General features: G+C 43.4%; 1 protein-coding gene across 1 annotated transcript; it reads right to left on the bottom strand.

The window, feature by feature from the left end:
* Positions 1–4,401: 4,401 nt before the first annotated feature.
* Positions 4,402–18,716, bottom strand: LOC309979020 (metabotropic glutamate receptor 7-like; the record flags this gene model as incomplete). Its single annotated transcript, XM_082865837.1, has 4 exons — positions 4,402–4,464; positions 6,901–6,991; positions 8,954–9,035; positions 18,306–18,716. 2 exons carry the CDS (start codon positions 18,714–18,716, stop codon positions 9,000–9,002), a joined length of 447 nt encoding a protein of 148 aa, XP_082721963.1. The 3' UTR covers positions 4,402–4,464; positions 6,901–6,991; positions 8,954–8,999.
* Between the last annotated feature and the right edge of the window lie 823 nt (positions 18,717–19,539).

The following is a 19,539-nucleotide window of genomic DNA, read 5'->3' as shown; positions in this document are numbered from 1 at the left end:
TTGGTTCTCTGGGCCCGTCTCATTCACAACACACACAACCGCATACTGCAGAGTTTTGAAAGGTGGTTCTCAAAATGTGGTCCCTGGGCCAGCAGTATCAGCCACACCTGGGAACTGGTTAGAACTCTGGCACTGGAGCCCAGCAATCTGTGTTTTAACAATATTCTCAGGCAAATCTGATGCACACTAAAGGTTGACGACAACTGAGAACATCTGTCTCAGACTCTCCTGGAGGCATTCACCAAAAATAGAGTTACAGGACCTTACACCTGACCAGCTGGAGAAGGGGTCTAGTAATTGCCCTGGGTATCATGCTTGTCATGATTTTTCAGCACATAAATGTTTGAGAATCACTGCCATTTTGAATGTGTGTTTCACTTGTCTGTTTTTCCAGTGGACTTTACTTCCTTGCAAGGAAGGTTTGTGAAGATTTGTTGCTGTTGTTTACATTATTAGTTTTATTATGCTAATTCTAGAATCTCTGGTGCATAGTGCAATCTCAGGCAGGAAGTAGTGGCTCATTAAAACAGGTATCCCAAAAGTCTTAGTAGAACTTCAAGATTAATTCCTTCAGGAAGAGGTAAAATTGTCATTAGATGCAGATGATATGATACTATATAGAGAAAACCCTAAAGACTCTACATGAAAACTACTACAACTGATAAACGAATTCAGCACGGTAGCAGAATACAAGATTAACATACAGAAATTGGTTGCATTTCTTTATACCAACAATGAAATATCGGAAAGGGAATGTAAAAAAACAATGCCTTTTAAAATCACAACCCCAAAAATAAAATACTTAGGAATAAACCTCACCAAGAAGGCAAAAGACTTATATGCTGAGAACTGTAAGACATTAATAAAGGAAAGTGAAGATGATTCAAAGTAATGGAAAGACATCTCATGTTCTTGGGTTGGAGGAATTAATATTGTTAAAATGCTCATACTACCCAAAGCAATCTACAGATTTAATGCGATCCCTATCAAATTACCCATGACATTTTTCACGCAATTAGAACAAATAATCCTAAAATTCATACAGAACCATAAAAGACCCAGAATCGCCAAAGCAATCCTGAAGAAAAAGAACAACGTTGGAGGCATAGCCACCCCAGACTCAGACAGTACTCCAAAGTCACAGTAATCAAAACAGCGTGGTATTGGCACAAAAACAGACATATGGATCAATGGAACAGAATACAGAGCCCAGAAATAAACCCACACACCTCAGTTAATCTTTGACAATTAATCTTTGACAAAGGAGGCAAGAATATATAATGGGAAAGAGACAGTCTCTTCCGCAAGTGGTGTTGGTAAAGTTGGACAGCCTTATATAAACCAGTGAAGTTAGAACACATCCTTTCACCATACACGAAAATAAACTCAAAATGTCTTAAAGACTTAAACATAAGACATGACACCATAAAACTTCTAGAAGACAACACAGGCAAAATATTCTCTGACATAAATCATACCAATGTTTTCTTAGGTCAGTCTCCCAAGACAATAGAAATAAAAATGAAAATAAACAAAGGGGACCGAATCAAACTTACAAGCTTTTGCACAGCAAAGGAACCCATAAACAAAATGAAAAGACAACCTACAGAATGGGAGAAAATATTTGCAAATGATGTGACCAGCAAGGGCTTAATTTCCAAAATACACAAACAGCTCATACAACTTGATGACAATAAAAGCAAACAACCCAATCAAAAAAATAGGCAGAAGACTTAAAGAGACATTTCTCCAAAGAAGAAATACAGATGGCCAATAGGCACATGAAAAGATGCTCAACACTGCCAATTATTAAAGAAATGCAAATCAAAACTACCATGAGGTACCACCTCACACCAGTCAGAATGGCCATCATTAAAAAGTCTACAAATAACATATGCTGGAGAGGGTGTGGAGAAAAGGGAACCCTCCTACAACACTGTTGGTGGGAATGTAAGTTGGTGCCGCCACTGTGGAAAACAGTATGGAGGTTCCTCAGAAAACTAAAAATAGACCTACCATATGATCCAGCAATCCCACTCCTGGGCATATATCCAGACCAAACTATAATTCAAAAAGACACATTCACCCTGATCTTCACAGCAGCAATATTCACAATAGCCAAGACATGGAAACAACCTAAATGTCCATCAACAGATGAATGGATAAAGACGATGTGGTACATATATACAATGAAATACTACTCAGCCATAAAAAAAAGAATGAAATAATGCCATTTGCAGCAGCAACATGGATGCAACTAGAGATTATCATACTAAACAAAGTATGTCAGAAAGAGAAAGACAAATACCATGATACCACTTATATGTGGAATCTAAAATATGACACAAATGAACCTATCTATGAAACAGAAACAGAATCAGAGACATAGAGAATAGACTGGTGGCTGCCAAGGGGGAAGCAGGTGGGAGAGGGATGAACTGGGAGTTTGGGATTAGCAGATGCAAACTGGTATATATAGATTGGCTAAACAACAAGGTCCTACTATATAGCACAGGGAACTATATTCAATATCCTGTGATAAACCATAATGGAAAAGAGTATGAAAAAGAATGTATATACATATGTATAACAGAGTCACTTTGCTGTACAGCAGTAATTAACACAACGCTGTAAACCAAGTATACTTCAATAAAAAATAAGTTAATTAAATTTTTAAAAAGATTAATTCCTTCAGAAGAACAAGTACTACACATTCACAAAAGAAGCACCCTTTGAAAGTTTAAATTTTTGAATTTCTTTGCCACTTCCTTAGTTTTGATCATCTTGGACAATATATTTTTAATCCTGACTTTTAAAAAGAATTGTGTTTCAGTGTTTGCTATCCTTAGAGAGACAGAAACAGATAAGTACAACTAAATACTTGTTTTTCAAAAGTCTCAAAAGTATAAGGGAAATGAAAGTAATTATATCTTCAAATGATTTTGGGGTATGTTTCTAATTTCATACTTCTGATGCGATTAAAGATTAAAACTGTATTAAGACATTTGAGACATGCCGCATTGGTATTAAATGAATTTAATTTTGTGTAAAGTGGCAGAAATATTTTCTTCAGCAAACATACCTGCAGATATAAAATCACAACCATAAATATACAAAAAAGCAAGCTATTGAATGAAATCTGATTGGTTATTTCCCTGCAGTATGGATCTGCTAATAATTTAATTTACTACTTGCTAACAGAAGCCAAAATTTAAATATACATATATATATGTCTGTGTGTATATATCTATCTCTTCAATTTTAAATCACTCATATATATGAACAAGTATACATACACATATATAACAATTGTTCATATATATAAACAATTTAAATTAAAGAAAGTACATCTGGTGGCCTATTTTTTCCCCCCGATTTCTAAAGAACACCATATTCTATTCTAGGCAGTGGAATGTCAATCCACCTTAAGGGTTGTTCAATGAGCATATCTGAGAAACCACTGGTTTAGCCAATGATGTACTTATTGAGGGAGGCCCTAGTGCCACTGTCAAGAGCTTATCCACAGGAGAGATATGAAGGTACTTGTTTGGTTTGTGAAAAGAAGGAGTAGTGAGGAATGGCAGGTAGCTGCAGGCTGATGACACGTGATGTCCGTATATATGTAGAACCAACACACCCATAATTGCACCCATTTTCCATACCCAAATCCAAAGCCTTTATATCATTAATCCCAGGCAAAAATGGTAAGATTCATGTGTGTTACTATCCCACGGCTTCAAGATGCCTCTAAACTCATATGAGTATGTCTTAGTTTTATCAGTGGAGGACAAACCAGGCTTCTATCACCAAGCCCCATTCCATAACAGGCAAACCAGTCCAAGACTTCTCTGAGTGCTGCAGGAGAGTCTATGGAAGGGGCGCTCACTCCACTGTGATGCCTAAAATGCCTTTGCACAGAGCAAACATTCAATACATGCTGAGTGAATGAATGAGTGAACTGGCTCATTTCAGGGAAATTCCATTCAACAGGCTGGCATTCCTTCCTACCCATCTTAACTGTTAAGCTTGCCATCAGACAAAAATTTAATTATAAAACATTAGAGCTGAGGAAATTTTAGAAACTATCTACTCTCCAGAGGTATACAACTTTAATTTCGTGGTAAAAATCACTAGGAGTGATTTAGGAGTCTATCAGACCTGAGTCCAAATTCCACATCTACCATATTTTGGTGAGCAAATAACTACTTCTGAGGCTCTGTTCCATGTATGCATTATGGGATATCATAATAATACATACATTAATTGTATGACTATCAGGGGATGAAATGACACAATCCATTTGCCATGGTTGGCTAAGTAATTTGCACCAAGTAAGCACTCAAGACATTAGCCAATATTAATAGCGGAGAGATGAAAACAAAACTCTGGGACTGATGCCTACCTTAGTGGCCCCAGTGGTCATAATGACTTTCTTCCATTCAGCCTGCTCTCTTCTCACTAAGACTAAGGAAGAGAAGATGAACAAATTAGGAATAACAATTTGAAAATGGTTTTATACTCCCTGGATGAATGGAATTATAATAAAATGATTCATGAGTTCTGCAGAAATATGATGAGACTTTAGATCTTTATGTTAGTTCTCTACAAAACCAATTTATGGCCCTAAGATGTACCTTCCCACCCAGCCCCATCCTTATCAGGATCAAATATCATTGTAAATGGAAAAGTCAACAACACATAATCAACAAGCTAAGTTACAAGCCAGTGAAGTCTTTGATAGAGATAGAGCTTTGATAGAGAAAATTCAGATTTATCATTATATGTAAAAATAAGACAATATGAAGAACTCAATCTAAAAAATATTACCTGGAGATCTATAATCTCTACAATAGTGCTATAAAAAGTAAAGAGCTAGAAATCTATTTAGATGGTTTTCCTTATAAGAAAGCACTTTCTGTATAACTTTTAATGTACTATTGATGAGAACAATTCAACAAAATTCAAATAAATATCTGCAGATGTCCTACGAGAAGAAAAGAACAGAGTTAGATGTGACAGGGGATAACTGGACTTCAGGATGAGTAAGACCCTATACTTGACCTCAATAAATTAACATGAAATACAGTGGATGAGTCATGTACAGAATGTCAGAATTCTAAAAGGCCAAGCTAAGTACCAAAAGGAACACGTGGGGACTCTTAAGAAGGAAATAAAATATTGGTTAGTTGATTACGAAAAGGCAGAAGGGAGTAGGTTCCCTTTGGCTGCTCTTTGAAGAGATCACTTCCTTTCCCCCCTAGTCCTGAGGCTAGGGTGGCATGGGCAATAGAGGAATGTGGGGACTGAGAATCATTTCTACTCTCACCAGAGTGGCTGGAAGCAGATTTTCTTACCAGGATGTAGTAGTATGCTAATATTTAAGGGTTCTTGAGGTCAGAGAGAAGGGTTTGAATACTCCGGCTCCATCTCTTGCTGTGGGTCAAGTTTCTTACCTTTCCAACACCTCGTTGGCGTCTTTATCTGAAAATTGGGGACGATGATAATGTCTCCCACCTGAGTGTGAGAACTATATGATACAGTGCATACGCAGGGCTAAATTTGGTGCCTGGCAAACAGAAAGTGCTCAGTACGGCAGGCGAGTGTAGTGACAATAAAGGCAAAGATGACGGGGGTAGTGCCGGTGTTGCTTCTGCCCCCAGAACAGGCTCTGACTGGGAGAGAGTTAAAGCACCTTTGGGTTCATGGGGGTTTATATATAAGCAACGGTTGATCAATGTGAGCTGGTTGTCCAAATGATTATGTGCAATCTAAGAAAAAAATGGGCCTCGGATCTGCTCAGCTACTTAATAATATTAGCAGCGGGAGTAGTCAAAGAAGCTAAATTTTATTACGTGTTTATATGCCAAACAACGTGCTGAACGTTTTAAAAGGATTTACTCACTTATTACAAGGAGGCTATACGCTAGGTCCTGATAATGTTATTCGTCTCTTTCAGATGTTGACTGAGCCTCAGATGGGTTACAAAAGCACCTAAGATCCCGTTGTCAGTACATGACGGAAATGAGTTCAAATCCAGCCTGTCTGACTTGTTCTTAATCACTAAGGTATGAAATTAAGCATGTTGCCCTTTGCCTGATTCTCCTTCTGAGGCCTGAATATTTCACTTAGCTCTCTGAGTGCAGAAGAGAGAAAATTCTCTCTCCTTGACCCAACTTGGCATCAATACCCAACTCCCCTTCTCAAAATGCGTTGCTTCAACGAGCAGCAATGAATGCCGGGTCGTGGACCAGTCACCTTGATGACTAAGAGTCAGACACTAGGGAAAGAAAATGCTCTGTGACAAACCTACCCTTGTACAGAAACAAGACAGAAATGGGGGGACAGGGCAGAAGATAATGGAATAAGGCATACGAAAAATAGCACCTGGCATCTTGACAGTAATAATAATAATAGTAGTAGTAGTAGTAATAGTAATAATAATAGACTTTACTATGCTCTAGGCATTGTATTAAGTGCTTGGTGTAAGTGACTTCATTTTAATATTGAAAACAAGTCTATGGGGATGAAATATTATTAACATCATTTTATAGGCAGGAGTATTGAGGTTCAGGTAATCAGGTAAATTGCCCAAGCTCATATGGTTAGCAAGTGGAAAGCAGAGATTTGAACCAGCACCTACACTCCTAACCATTATGCTATAACCATTATGCTGAAGACATAAGAATTCCAATGGTCTTTCCCCATAACCCACTCCTGCACTCCAGACTTAAATAGTCCAAGATCAAGAGAGAGCAAGCTTGGAGTTGCCACTCTTCAGTGAGTGTCAATCATTTCAAAACAGTGTATTTGCTAACAAGATGCACTTCCTGTGATAATCTTCTCAACCAGCTATCAAGAAACAGGAAGCAAAGATTCAAGTAACAGTATGTTCCTACTTACGAGGAAGGTGGGACAGCACAGTTGACACTGGGCTTAACTGTTCTGGAAAACGTGGTCCCAGTAGGCATACACGCTGGTACATTTTCCCCACCTACCAAATACAAAAGAAGTATTTCATTTCCATGTTGCTCTTCAAAGTTCCACCTCATTCGTGCCTGTCATTCATCCTCTGGCCTCTTCCTGTCTCCATTTCTGTACAGAAAGGTGCTGAGTCTCTGCTCTCGGATACGAAAAGGGTGTGTTAGGAGAGGGAGCCATGGTACCTCAATGTCTTTTTTTTTTCATCTTAATTCTATTATGCCAACTCCACTGAACTTAATTAGAGTGAATACAGAATTACACAATTACCCTCTGTTCTATTCTTCAGATGTTATATTTTGATAAAATTTACGACATGCTGCTCTCCCCTTGAACACCAGATGAACACTAGAAATGGATGTGTGTTGACATAAAATCTGTTATAATTACAATTCAAGTATAGCTTACATAATGATAGTGTTAACATAAAATTATAGATGTGTAGAGACAACGTGGTCATGCATTTTTTAGTATAAGTACATGCTTAGACCAATATCTGTTAGCGGAATGAAGGTGAAAGAGAATTTTGGTTAAGCCCGAAAGGCTGTTTAAGGAGTTGCAGATAGCTAAGGGGAACTCAAAGACCAGTAAGATAATATTTCCCCTGCCATGTTTGCAATTGCAAAGTGAAGGGAAGATGTGAAAGTAAGTACCCCTATGGAAATTACAAGACAAGTACATTTTTTTCCTTGAGTACCTGGGTAAATGCTTAAATTCTAATGTATATCAGTGATGCAAATTTTCAACAGAGTTTGATAAATCATAAAATAATAATTATACATATATGTATATAAAACTGCATGGAACTAGGCAGTTCAGAATTACTTCTAATTAAAGAGGTACCCTATGACAACTAACTTAAACCTTACAAAATATGGTTCCAAGTACCCTATCAGAGTGAAAAGCAGGAGACTGAAAGGTTTAGTGTAAATGTTTGTAGTCATGGTGTCTTAACTAAAACTACTGTGTCACAAATACTATTAAAATAATTGTGACATTTTATTCACTTTTACTGCAAACAACAAAACAAACTATAGGTATTTTTTCATTTCAGGTAATTATTTTAGCTAACAGTTATTAAATGTTTTGAGAAGACACAGTGCTAATTGCATTACTTCATTTTATCTTTAAAATAGCGCTTCCATGTAATTATTCTTAATATCTCCATTGTATTACAGTGTATCTCTAGTTTAGACCTTTCTTCAGAACTGCAGACTTGTGTATCCAACTGTGTACTCAGCATCTCTACTTGGACGTCACGAAAACATCTCAAATCTTATACCTCCAAAACTGGTCTTTAATCCCCCAAACATGCTCTACCCCAAACTTTTTCCATCTTAGGTGACAGTAACCACACCTTTCCAGTTCCCCAGGCCCTACATCTCGAATTCACCCTTGACCCCCTCTTCCTTTCCATTCTTGCATTCAATCTACCACGAAATGCTGTCACAACCTTCCCAATGTGCCACTTCTGAGAATTACCAGCCGCTAGCAGCCTGGTGCAGGCCACCAACATAGACCTCGAGGATCCTGTAGTCGCCTCCCGAGATTCTCCCTGACTCCACTCTCTCCCCACATCCTCAAGACCACAGATAGAGTTATGCTTTTCAAACAAGAGACACTTCATGTCACACCTTGGCTAAAATCGTGCCCCTGGCTGCCTACATTTAGAGTAAAAGACACAATGCATGTGATGGCCTCCCAGGACTTACCCAATCCATCCCATCACATATCTGACCTCCAGCCCTCCTGCTGTCTCTTCCTCCCCACTGACTAAGTCAGCCAGGGTGGCCTCCTTGATATTCCTCCAAGCTGCCCGGCATATTTCTGCCTTAGAGTTTTGGGACTGGTTATTCTTGCTCCCAGGGAGTGGTCTCCCCCTCATACATTCTGACAACTCCCTCACTTCAAGTCTTTGCTCAAATGTCAACTTATAAAATCCACCCTGACTACCCTATTTAAAGTCAGAACCTACCTGTACACTCCTCCAGCACTCCCAACCCAAGCCTCTTCAGTGAGCTTCACATCCTTTTCCTTATCCCGTAGCGCCCATCAACCTGTGACAAAGCATAGAATTTATTTATAACATCCGTTTCCACACGAGAGTGTAAGGAGGGAGAAAGCATGCAAGAAGGAGCACGCAGGCAAAGGCTCTTGTCTAATTTATTTATTGATACGTCCAAGCATAGAGAACAGGAAGATGCTTGATAAATAGTCCTGAAAAAGATACAGATGAGGAAACTAGTAGTAAAGCTCAGAAAGTTTAAGTAACTTCCTCAAGGTTCTAGAGCTAGAAGAGAGTCACAGTAGAATTCACACTTGGGGATGTCTAACTTCAAATCTCTTAGCCTCTCTGCTATCTTTTTTTTTTTTTTTCCTCCTTCTTTGCGGTATGTGGGCTTCTCACTGTTGCAGCCTCTCCCGGTGCGGAGCACAGGCTCCGGACGCACAGGCTCAGCGGCCATGGCTCACAGGCCCAGCCGCTCCGCAGCATGTGGGATCTTCCCGGATCGGGTCACGAACTCTCAACCACTGCGCCACCAGGGAAGCCCCTCTCTGCTATCTTAAGTCCATGCAATTCAGGATTTGTTTTAATCAGTGCCATGGAAATTCTCACTCCACTGAATAGGATCACTAAAGTGTTCTCTGTCTAGATTTATATATATATTTTCCATTTAAACAAAGGAAACAGAAGAGGGGAATTCATCATGGGTTATTGCGGTAGTTTTACAGCAATGTTAGCAATAATGACATTTAAGTAATAGTGATATTTAATGATAGCATAATAATAATAAAATAATAGCTCTTAAATGTATTGAAGACGAATCGCATGCTAAACTCAGTGCTAAAATATTTCCATGTATATTTTATGCAAAATCCTTATGAATATTCTATCAGATGAGCTTTATGTGTAACTCCACCAGGCATACTTCTCTTATTCTGCTTTCAAAGATAAGGAAATTGATGAGAAGTGTGGTAACCCTTTGATCAAGATGAGACTGGTAATAAGTTGCGAGTATGAATTTAAATTCAGGTCTAACTCCAGAATTTGATTCTCAATCCATACATGAAAATTCTGATAATTCCTTTGATAAGGGTATGTTCTCTCCTGGAAAACATCCCCCATTATGTCTGCCTGTGCTCATACCTTCAGGACACAGTCAAGTTTGAAACATGATAAAAATGTTTAAATAGTGTGCTTTAATAAATGGAAATATTTTCATCTAAACAATAACACAAAAAGGCAGGCTGAGCCCTTTGAAGTGGCTTCGTTGCTATCTTCCATCCAGAACAAGAGAAGGAATCAACAGCTGCAGAGTAAAGAAAGCATGAAACCCAGAGATGGAGGATTCTGTAAATGACCAATTACAAGACTATTAAGCCACACTTTCATAGCAAGAGGCAAAATATTCCATTAAACTGAAAATTCTTCTACCCCTCACTCCAAGGCCCACACAAACATTAATGTTGCATTTATTAGGATGTATTTCCTGTGCTCTATCAACTTGACTTTCAGCAACTGTATTAATACAGTCATTTCGCTTTGCACATATATCTGAATGATGGATTCCATTACTGGAGTTTTGTAGAAAGAGTGGAGTGAATGAAGTAAAGTTTGGGAAGAGCCATCATAATCCATAATGATGGGCACTGAATCAGGACAAGAAGAAACCTCTCTTCTCACTTATTTGAATGAAAATTCTACTATATATTTATTGCCTCTGTACAGGGCCATCTGTTGAATAATGGAAAACAAGCATCTTTCATTTGGAGGTAGGATTTGTGTGCTCAAGTTTCTATGGGCCTGCAGAATTAATCTTGTTTTAGAAATGAAATAAAATGTAATTTCTTACTGTAAGTAGATGTGGTTAAGCAACTGGCAACTTTGATGTCTTTAAATCACTGCAGTTTCAGGGTAGGCAAATCTATAATTATTTCAAGCACTTCTTTATTGGTGCAACAATTGAGCAGTGTACATAGTGGTCAACAACCTGGGCATTGTCAGACGACTCTAAGTTTGAATCTAGACTTTGCCACTCACCAGCTATGTGACTTTCAGCTATGAGAATAACTTTCTTCAGCTTTACACTGTGGATTATTATATGCCCTTTGCAGAACTACTGTAAGAACTAAATGTACATGGGCACAGTGGCTCATAGTAAGGGCTCAAATTAGTACTGTGGTCACTACTAGTAGTATTGAAAAGAAATTAGAACTTCTATTCTCATAAAGTGGGATATGTGTTTCTTTATCATTGTAATTTCATATCAGTTTACTTTTGACCGTATAATTTAATAGCTTGATCCAAGAAACATTTAGCAGTAAATATAATTGAAAGAAGATTACCTGTCAAACATGAAATACTGTAGTATCAAGTGTGCTGGCACAATACTCTTCTCAGATAATTAACCTGTCAAACTATGTTATTGTCTTCTTTTTAACTGAGCACATTGAACATATATATTTACTGTGCCAATTGGCGAAAGGTCCATTAATTAATCAGTCTAACTATATGTTGCATAAACGTCTTCTAAACATAATCGTATATGTATTTTATTTGTTGGGAAAATGTGTTTGAGATTGTTCTTTTCTGCCTATTTAAAGTAAAACAGGATGAGAAGTAGAGTTAGGCTTAATGTACTTTGTACTCCATTATGCCATGAAAATGCTTCTGTGCCCTGGAGACAACAACAAAAGATTTGCTTTAATGACAAGAATCAAGTATGTTCTAAAGCTTCCAGGTAGGAGGCGTATAGGTTGCAGTTTATATCAGAAGTCTTTGCTCTCTCTCTCAACTGCGTCTAGATGGGAAAGATGTGGTCACAAATGCTTCAAGGTGATATAGTAAATGTTGGAAAAGAGGGGGGTAGGAGGCAGAGTTTTGAATATCTCAAACCTGAGCTAGAAGGATTTTATTTAAAGAAAATAGCGGATATTATTTTTCACTTAAGGAATGCCAGTCAGCAAACCTCACATTAATGTAGGAAATTAGCTCTTTTAGCTATGATGCTTTCAAATGCACATGGCTGAAAACAAATTCAAAATAGTCAAAGGAAATTTAAAAACAAAAACCAAACAACAACAACAACCTCAACAAACAAGTACTAGAAATTCAGGGATGCAGCCAGATACAGTTGGATCTGGAAGTTCCAGAGTATCAGCAGGGTTCCAGCTCTCTCTCCATCGCTCAGCCCTGCTTACCTCTACAAGACTTTATTTTACAGAAAGTCTCTCCTTGTGCTGGATGGTCACTGGGAGTCCCAGAGTCATATCTCCCTAGCTTAGAAATTCCAGAGAGAAAAGACAATTCTTCCATTTTGCTCTGAGAGAAAAGTCCTGGGGAGGAGTCTGATAGACTTAGCCGAGGTCAGATGCCTACCCATGAGCCAATCACCTGCTTTACTGGAGTTCAGTCCCTGGGCGACTCATCCCCGGGGCTCATGAGGAGGCAGGATGGCATTATCTGGCAGTTCTCCAAGAAAAGCCTGCTGTTTTTGTAAGATGAAAGGGGAGAGGACATGGTTAATGAAACCTGTATCTGCTTCTGTAAAATCCACAGAATCTTACTCCCTGTCCTGTGTCGATGACCATGCAGTAAGCTGACCCAGGAGGTCATTTTTCCCACAACAGTCTTTATATATATGACTAAAGAACACACTGGTAAAAGAATATGGGAGAAAGTCTGAGTATGACAAGTCAGCTAGACTGATATTAACTAAAAAAGCTGTGTGAAAATATCCTTAAAAAGTTGCCCCCAACTCACTCAAAGTCCAAAGTTGGAGCTGGAAATACAATGTCATGGAGTTTGGATAAGAACAGGTTTTCTCCAACCTGAACTATGACACAGAGATTAGCGACTTCTAGAAACTATACTTTTTCAAAGAAAAAACATCACATGAGAAAAATGAGGCCTAGAAAAAATAAATGACTTAAGGTAACATAGCTAATTAATGGCAGGACTGAGACTAGAGTATATACTTTGTGTAATTGGCTATGGTTTTTTTGTTTGTTTTGTTATCACTTCAAAACGAGACAAACTTAAAGAAAGGAAACACAACCAAAACTCAATGGTTGGAAAAGAGATGGATGTGAACGCCCACTTGTTTCTTACGTATAAAGTTGCCCCTCGCAGTGTTTTGGAGGAGAAAACGCTGGCTCTTCCCAACGTTGGTTACATACACAAAGATTCCAAAGACAAGACAAGTGCTTTGCAAACAAAGTAACTAGAACCAGCTCAGGCTTCCCCGCCCCGGGTCCTACGTTCCACGGTCAGAACCACCAACTGTATCCCCCCGGGGAACAAGGTGATTCAGAAAAGCTGGCGCATTCAGAGAAGGGAGAAAACTTAGCCGGGAAGAGAGTCAGGAGGAAACTTGCTCAGCTTCTTGCTGGGGTCTGAAACGATCCCAACAGAGTCTTTAAACCCCTCAGGTTTCCCCCATCAAGCACCCTCGCCTCCAACCTGGGCCACCCCAGATCTGACTATCAGACGACAGAAGTCTGCGGACGCACGGAGAGCTGACCACCCCACGAGAGGGACCTACGCGTGGCCGCGCCCACTCACCCGCCGCTCCCCGGGAGACGGGAGACCAGCCCGGGGTCCAAGTCAGGGCGTGGCCGACTCGCCCCTCTCCGGGCCCGGCTCCAGCTCACCTCGGCGCGGCCCGCCTGGGCGCCGCCATCTTGACCACGAAGGGGGCCTCGCGCCGGAGGCCCCTGAGCGGGCGCCCGGAGCGGAGCCGGAGCGCCGGGGAGGCCCAGGTCGGCGCCCTACGTCCCCCGCGCGCTCGCGCCCCGTCCACGAGCGACGAGAGTCCCGCACGCAGCGCCCGACCCAGGCTTCCGCGGAACCAGCGCCCCGCGCAGCCCGCACCGCGGCTCAGGCGGCGCCGAGGGCGGCCCGGGCGGAAGAGCGAGCGCGGGGCAAGCGCTCGGTTACCTGGCAACGCGGAGCAACCTGGCGTCCCCGGCGAACCCCAGCCCTCTACCACGAGGAAGCACGGACCCCTTCACCCGCCGCCCAGCCCGCGCCGCCCCTCGGTCGCTCCGCCCGCCGCTGCCCGCTTGCTATGGTCTTTTAAATCCATGATACAACGTCTATATGTAACAAATCTGTTAAACCCTAAATGTTTATGATATTCAAGTAATCCATTATCTGAATTATTCTTGAAGATAAAACATCCAAAGACTTCTTAATTGTATGGGTATACATACATAAAATACACGTGGAGGTAACTTCAAATATAGTATGTGCCTGTCTCTATTCCTTCCCTCTCCGCTCTTTTAAAAAATGCCCCTTTAAAAATTGCCCACTCACCATCTGTTAGGTAAATTTGCTGAAACACAGTAAATGTGGAGACAGAAATTGTTATAGAGACTATTCCAAATGGCATTGACACCTGTATTTATGAAATTTTTAAAAGGGTAACTTAGAGTTGATGTTGTTTTTTTAAAAAAATCCCACTATAGTAACACCACATCATCCTAGGTGCCCACTTCTATCCAATTACATAAGATGGAGAAAGAGAGAGAGAGAGGAGAAAGAGAAAGAAGAAAGGAAGAAAACCAAGTACTTATGTATAAAATGTTGCTGCCGAAGTTTGAGATTAGACTCAAGCATCAATGAACAGAAGGAAAACACTTACAAATTTACAAATGTATTTCATTTATGGTATGTGGGACACAGGTTTAGATTTGCAACACGCTCCCACAAGGGTCAAATTGACCACTTTTTTCTATCTAGTTGCTCTTGAGAGAACAAAACAATTGAAACAGATGCCATTCAATTCCAAGTCTATAGCTTAGACCATGTCACTGCACATGAAATATTGTTCATTCAGAGTCAGCACACAGCAAGAGTAATTTATACTCTCAGAGTGTTTGCTCTCAAGTCAATAGCAGAGAAGCCTTGAATAAAAACGTTCCCATTACTTTCCATTGTAATAGATCTTACTTATAGCCCATGAAACAGTGGTCAGGGGAGATTTATTCTTTGGACACCATATTATATAATCTCTCCACTTTAAGCCATCCCCCACTCGGCGATTATTTTTTAAATATGTTACTCGTAGTCAATATTAATTTACATTTAATCTTTCTTAGCATTAGGAGAGTATTATTTGGTACAGGCTCAGAAACAAATCTCCCGAAATTCCTCCCTGATGCTCCCTTCAGGCTGAAAATGCATTGCAGGGTGGCTGCAGTGACTTAATTCTAGTTGGCAGAGCCCTGGCCACACACTAATTTCATTAGCCTCAAACTCCTGGATTTGAAAGATCCACTGAATATGATTCCTGTCCTCTGACATGTCACTTACTAACCAATTCAGTGTGCATACAGAGGAGAGAAAGGACTTGCTCAGCTCTGGCCCACCGGCAGGCAGATGAGAATTCCCAGTCAGAGACACTGTTTACATCTGAGTGGTCATTCTTGCCCGGGTCCTCATTTTCAGGAAGGAAGTTCAATCCAGGCTTTGCTGGCAGCTGCAGCATTTGTTACATCCATTACTAGCTCCTTGTTCCTTCCTGCCCCCCAGTGCTTAGCATCCCCCATTTCAGTCACTAAGTCTTCCTTCCCCCAGCCTAGAAGCTTACCTCACCATAAATTTTTATCTCAAATGATAGGTTTGGCACATTCCCCACAGCAACCCACAGGGACTGGGGAAAAGAAAACTCAAATCTCTGGAGAGCTAAGAATTCAACCATTTAGAGGAGTTTCTTTTATACAGGACAGTCTTCATTGAGCTGAACCCTGCAATCCCAGAGAAGATTCACCTACCCGTTCTTTTCCTCTTTCCCTAAAGTGACTGTGTCTTTGAACAAGGGGTCTGTGTTCCACTATTCTCTCTATTCATTTTGCAGGTTTACAGAGGCTGGGAAACTGGGGGCTGGACTTACATGCCAGGAGCTTCTAAGATCACACGCAAAAATAAGGCTACTGGAAGAGATTGTTGGAATCTATCTCTGTATATTTGAACATGGGCAGTGGTAAACCAGGATGCTCACACCAAGCTTATATCCAGCTTGCAGCACAAGCTACAAGTTGGTGCATCCCTCCTACTACCAGCCTCTTCTCAATAAATGCAGGTGAAAACTGGGGGCTCTTTTCCCTCAGCTGTTCAATCCAACATGAATAGCTGCAATTTGCAAATTAGAGGAAAATGACAGTGTTTTCTCTGAATGGTTTTGGTCCCAACGCACACTGCCAATGCTGGCATTCAGTTCCTTTCCTTCCCAGCCCAGGGAAGGGGGGAACTAACCATAAGGCAAGCGTTCTCTTTTCTTGCAAGTGCCTCAGATCCACACACCAGAGAAGGAATCAGCTCCCCCTGGAATCTTTTTCAGCAAACACAATCCTTCACCTAGTCTGCAAGCTCTCTCTTGACTTTAAGATTTCACTCTTTTTTCGACAGGCAGGCCCATCTGCAAGCTCCCAAGCTCCAAGTGAAGGCACCAAAATAAGTTTTAAAATGTCAAACAGCAAATGTGCCTTCAACCCCCAGAGCTCCAGTAAAAATACTGTGAGTTGCCCCTGTGTTTCTCAGGTGACCTCTGGCCTCATCCTCCCTGCAGCGCTGCCTCCTCAGGTTCTCTAGTTTAAGCTCAGAGGTAAAGGAAGTGCTTCTGGGTTTTGCTTACGACAACCCAGGCTCTTCCTGAAAGCATTACCTCAAAGTGAAGGCTGCCCAGAAGCACTTTTGGCCTTGCAAACATCTAGAGGTGGCATACTCAACAGGTGCTAGGGATGCTCAGAGGCTCAGAGGGGCCATACCAGGCTGCAGCTTTAGACAGGCACCCCTCCTTCTGGCACAAACACAAACTTCATACTCCTGGGTGCTGATGTAGTGACAGTTTGAATCTCACAAGGAGTCCCCTCCAGAAACCCAACATGCTTCAGGAAAGGCACTTGAGAGGGAGCCGACTTTTTAGCTATGGGGAGCATAAGGGTCAGCCAGAACATCTGGAGAAGGGACTAACTGAGCTTGGGTCCTACCAGGCAGGGAGAGAGCTGTGCATTAGGAAAGGATCACTTCAAGACAGAGATGAACAAAAAACCTGGAGATAGGGGTAGAGAAGGAAAAGAGACGCAGAAATTGAAAGGGAGAACATAAAAACAGAGAGACAAAAAAAAAAAGCAGGGAGAAAGAGACACAAGGAGAGAGACACACAGGAAGAAAGACAGAGAAACAAGACAACCCATAGTCATGCAGACCCTGAAACTCAATTTCTTCATCCAGAAGCCATCCATCTATACCCAGGGCGGCACAGGAGCCGTGGGGCCGAGGCTGCGGGAGCAGGCCGTGAGAGAGCACTGCAGCACCGCCCACCGTTCAACGGGCCCGATCCGCCGTCCTCGCATCTTCCGCCGTTGCCCGCCTGTACCCGGAGCTAGAGGACCGCCCGGCCTTGCTCAGCGCACCCTACTGCCTCCCTCCAGGCGCCTTCTTGTCTGGCTCTGAGAATCGTCCTCAAAACCCAGGACTGGGGTTGGGGGCTGCGTTAGGGAGGTCGTGGGAAAGGATGGGCACAGGGTGGGTGCAGAAAAAGTGACTGTGTCTCGCAGTTAGCATGAGCTCACCTCCGGGCTCTGAGCTGACAGGAGTAGAAAGCTGATCGCCCGGCTCCTGCCAGTGGCCGGATCGCAAAGGCAGTTTAGACGGTGCAAACAACTGCCCAGAGCAAATCACCTGGGGGCACGTCTGTGGGTGGCTTCTCCCCGCTTGAGGACAGTCCCCACGCCTTCCGCCCCATGCCCTCGCAGAGATAGGTGACAGGTCGGGAAATCCAACCCGAGCGAAATGGGCAATTCACGTCCAAATGTAGGTGAAGACCTAGCCTTCGGTTTAAGAACTGCCTCCCTAAGCTCTTCTCGAAATTTTCCAAGGCAGCTGCAGCTTGTCGGGCGGCTTGGGGCAGGGAAGCTGGGGAGTTGAGAAATGCCTAGTTTCTAGGCGTCTTCTCATCTTTCATATTCCTTGCGCCTAAGTGGCTCTCACAGGAGCCCGGCACTTTTACAAGCCTGGTTTGGAACCATATTTCCACTCGAATGCAAACCCATTTAAATCATCGCCTTGTTTTTCGGAGACTGTTTCTTGTCAATGGGGCCATAAATCCAGAATGTCAAGCCGGATGGAGTGGAGCGCGGACAGGGGAGAGATGGAAGGGAAAGGAATCATGCAGGGCAAGTAGAGGGATTCGGCAGGATCTCCAGGGTGGAAATGAGCGAAGGCTGACCAGACCCCGCACCCCTGGAGTCCAAGCCAGCCTTCAGGATAAAGAGCGCGGGGAGCTACGGCGCGCTCTGCCCCGGAGGGAGCGCCCCCCTACCTGGAAAAGCCTCAGGATGTTGGCTACCATGATGGAGACCGAACTCCCCGAAGCCCCAATCACTCCAACTACTTTCTCGGGCTTGACGAAAACCGGAGGCTCGCCGTTGGTGCAGCGCACTTCGGAGGTGTCCTTCTGGATGAGCGCCTGGACGAAAGTGAGCGACTGTTCGAGCGCATAAGTGTCCCTGGAACAAGTGTCCAGGATCCGCGCTCCGAGCGTCACTTTGGGCAGCAGGTTGGGATCGCTGTTGATCTGGTCCAGGGCGTAGAGCATCGCTTCCAGCCTGTGGATCCCGTTCTCCCTCTTGATGTCGCCGCAGGGCACTCCGCTGGGACCCTTCGCGTGCACCGGGAACAGCCCCCCGAGGGTGACGTCCTCCTCGATCCGAATGGAGTGCGGGGCGTACATCTCCTGGCCGCGCGCCGCCGCCGCCAGCGCGCGCGGAAGCACCTCCAGCACGCAGCAGGGAAACGTCACCAAAGTCAGGGCGCGGAGCAGCTTCCCCAGCTGGACCATGCTGCTCCCGCGGCTGCGGTGGTGGCGGCGGCACTCGAGGGGACGGTGGCGGGCTCGCCGGAGTCCTGGCCCCTTGGGGTGAGCTCCTCCGGGGAAGCCCAGGGTCTCCTGCGGGCGAGGAGGGTAGGGGCGCCCGGGGAAGGGCAGCCGGCGAGGGTGGGGGGTCCCGCGGCGCCTGCCAGCTTGGGGCGCCGTGCGCTCTTGGGTTCCCCGGCCAGCGCGCCGCGCTCGAGCTCGCGCTCGGTGGCTTGCAGCTCGAGCTCTCCAACAGCCCAGCACTGGGGAGAGAGCGAGGATGGCTATCGCTTTAAATGCGCGTTCGGCGGCTCCCTCTCCTCCTCCGCCCACTCCCTCCCACCCTCGCTCGCTCTCAGGCTCTCCCCACCCTTCCCAGCGCTCACCCTCCCCACGGTTTTGCATCATCACGCAGGGAGGGGCTGCGTGCTGAGGTAAGGGGGGAGGGAATGGGTGGGCGGCTGTGGGGGGGGAGTACCTCCGATTCGGAGTTTCGAGGTCCCCAGGGAATCTAGGGATTGCAGGTCGCAGGCGAAGGCTGAGCTCCTGCTTCGGTCTCACTGTAGAAGCCGCTCGCTCGCCCGCCTGCACCCACACGCACATTCTAGGCACAGGGTGGCATCAGCCCCGGACAGGGCGGTTCTAGCTGGGGCTGACTGCTTCCAACCCTGAGGTCCGGAGCCGGGACTGTCAGCGCCGG

The sequence above is a fragment of the Leucopleurus acutus genome (genome assembly GCF_964270905.1).
Source record: "Leucopleurus acutus genome assembly, contig: HAP1_SCAFFOLD_848, whole genome shotgun sequence".
In the NCBI taxonomy this organism is placed as follows: domain Eukaryota; kingdom Metazoa; phylum Chordata; class Mammalia; order Artiodactyla; family Delphinidae; genus Leucopleurus; species Leucopleurus acutus.
This window is presented reverse-complemented; position numbering and strand designations above follow the sequence as displayed.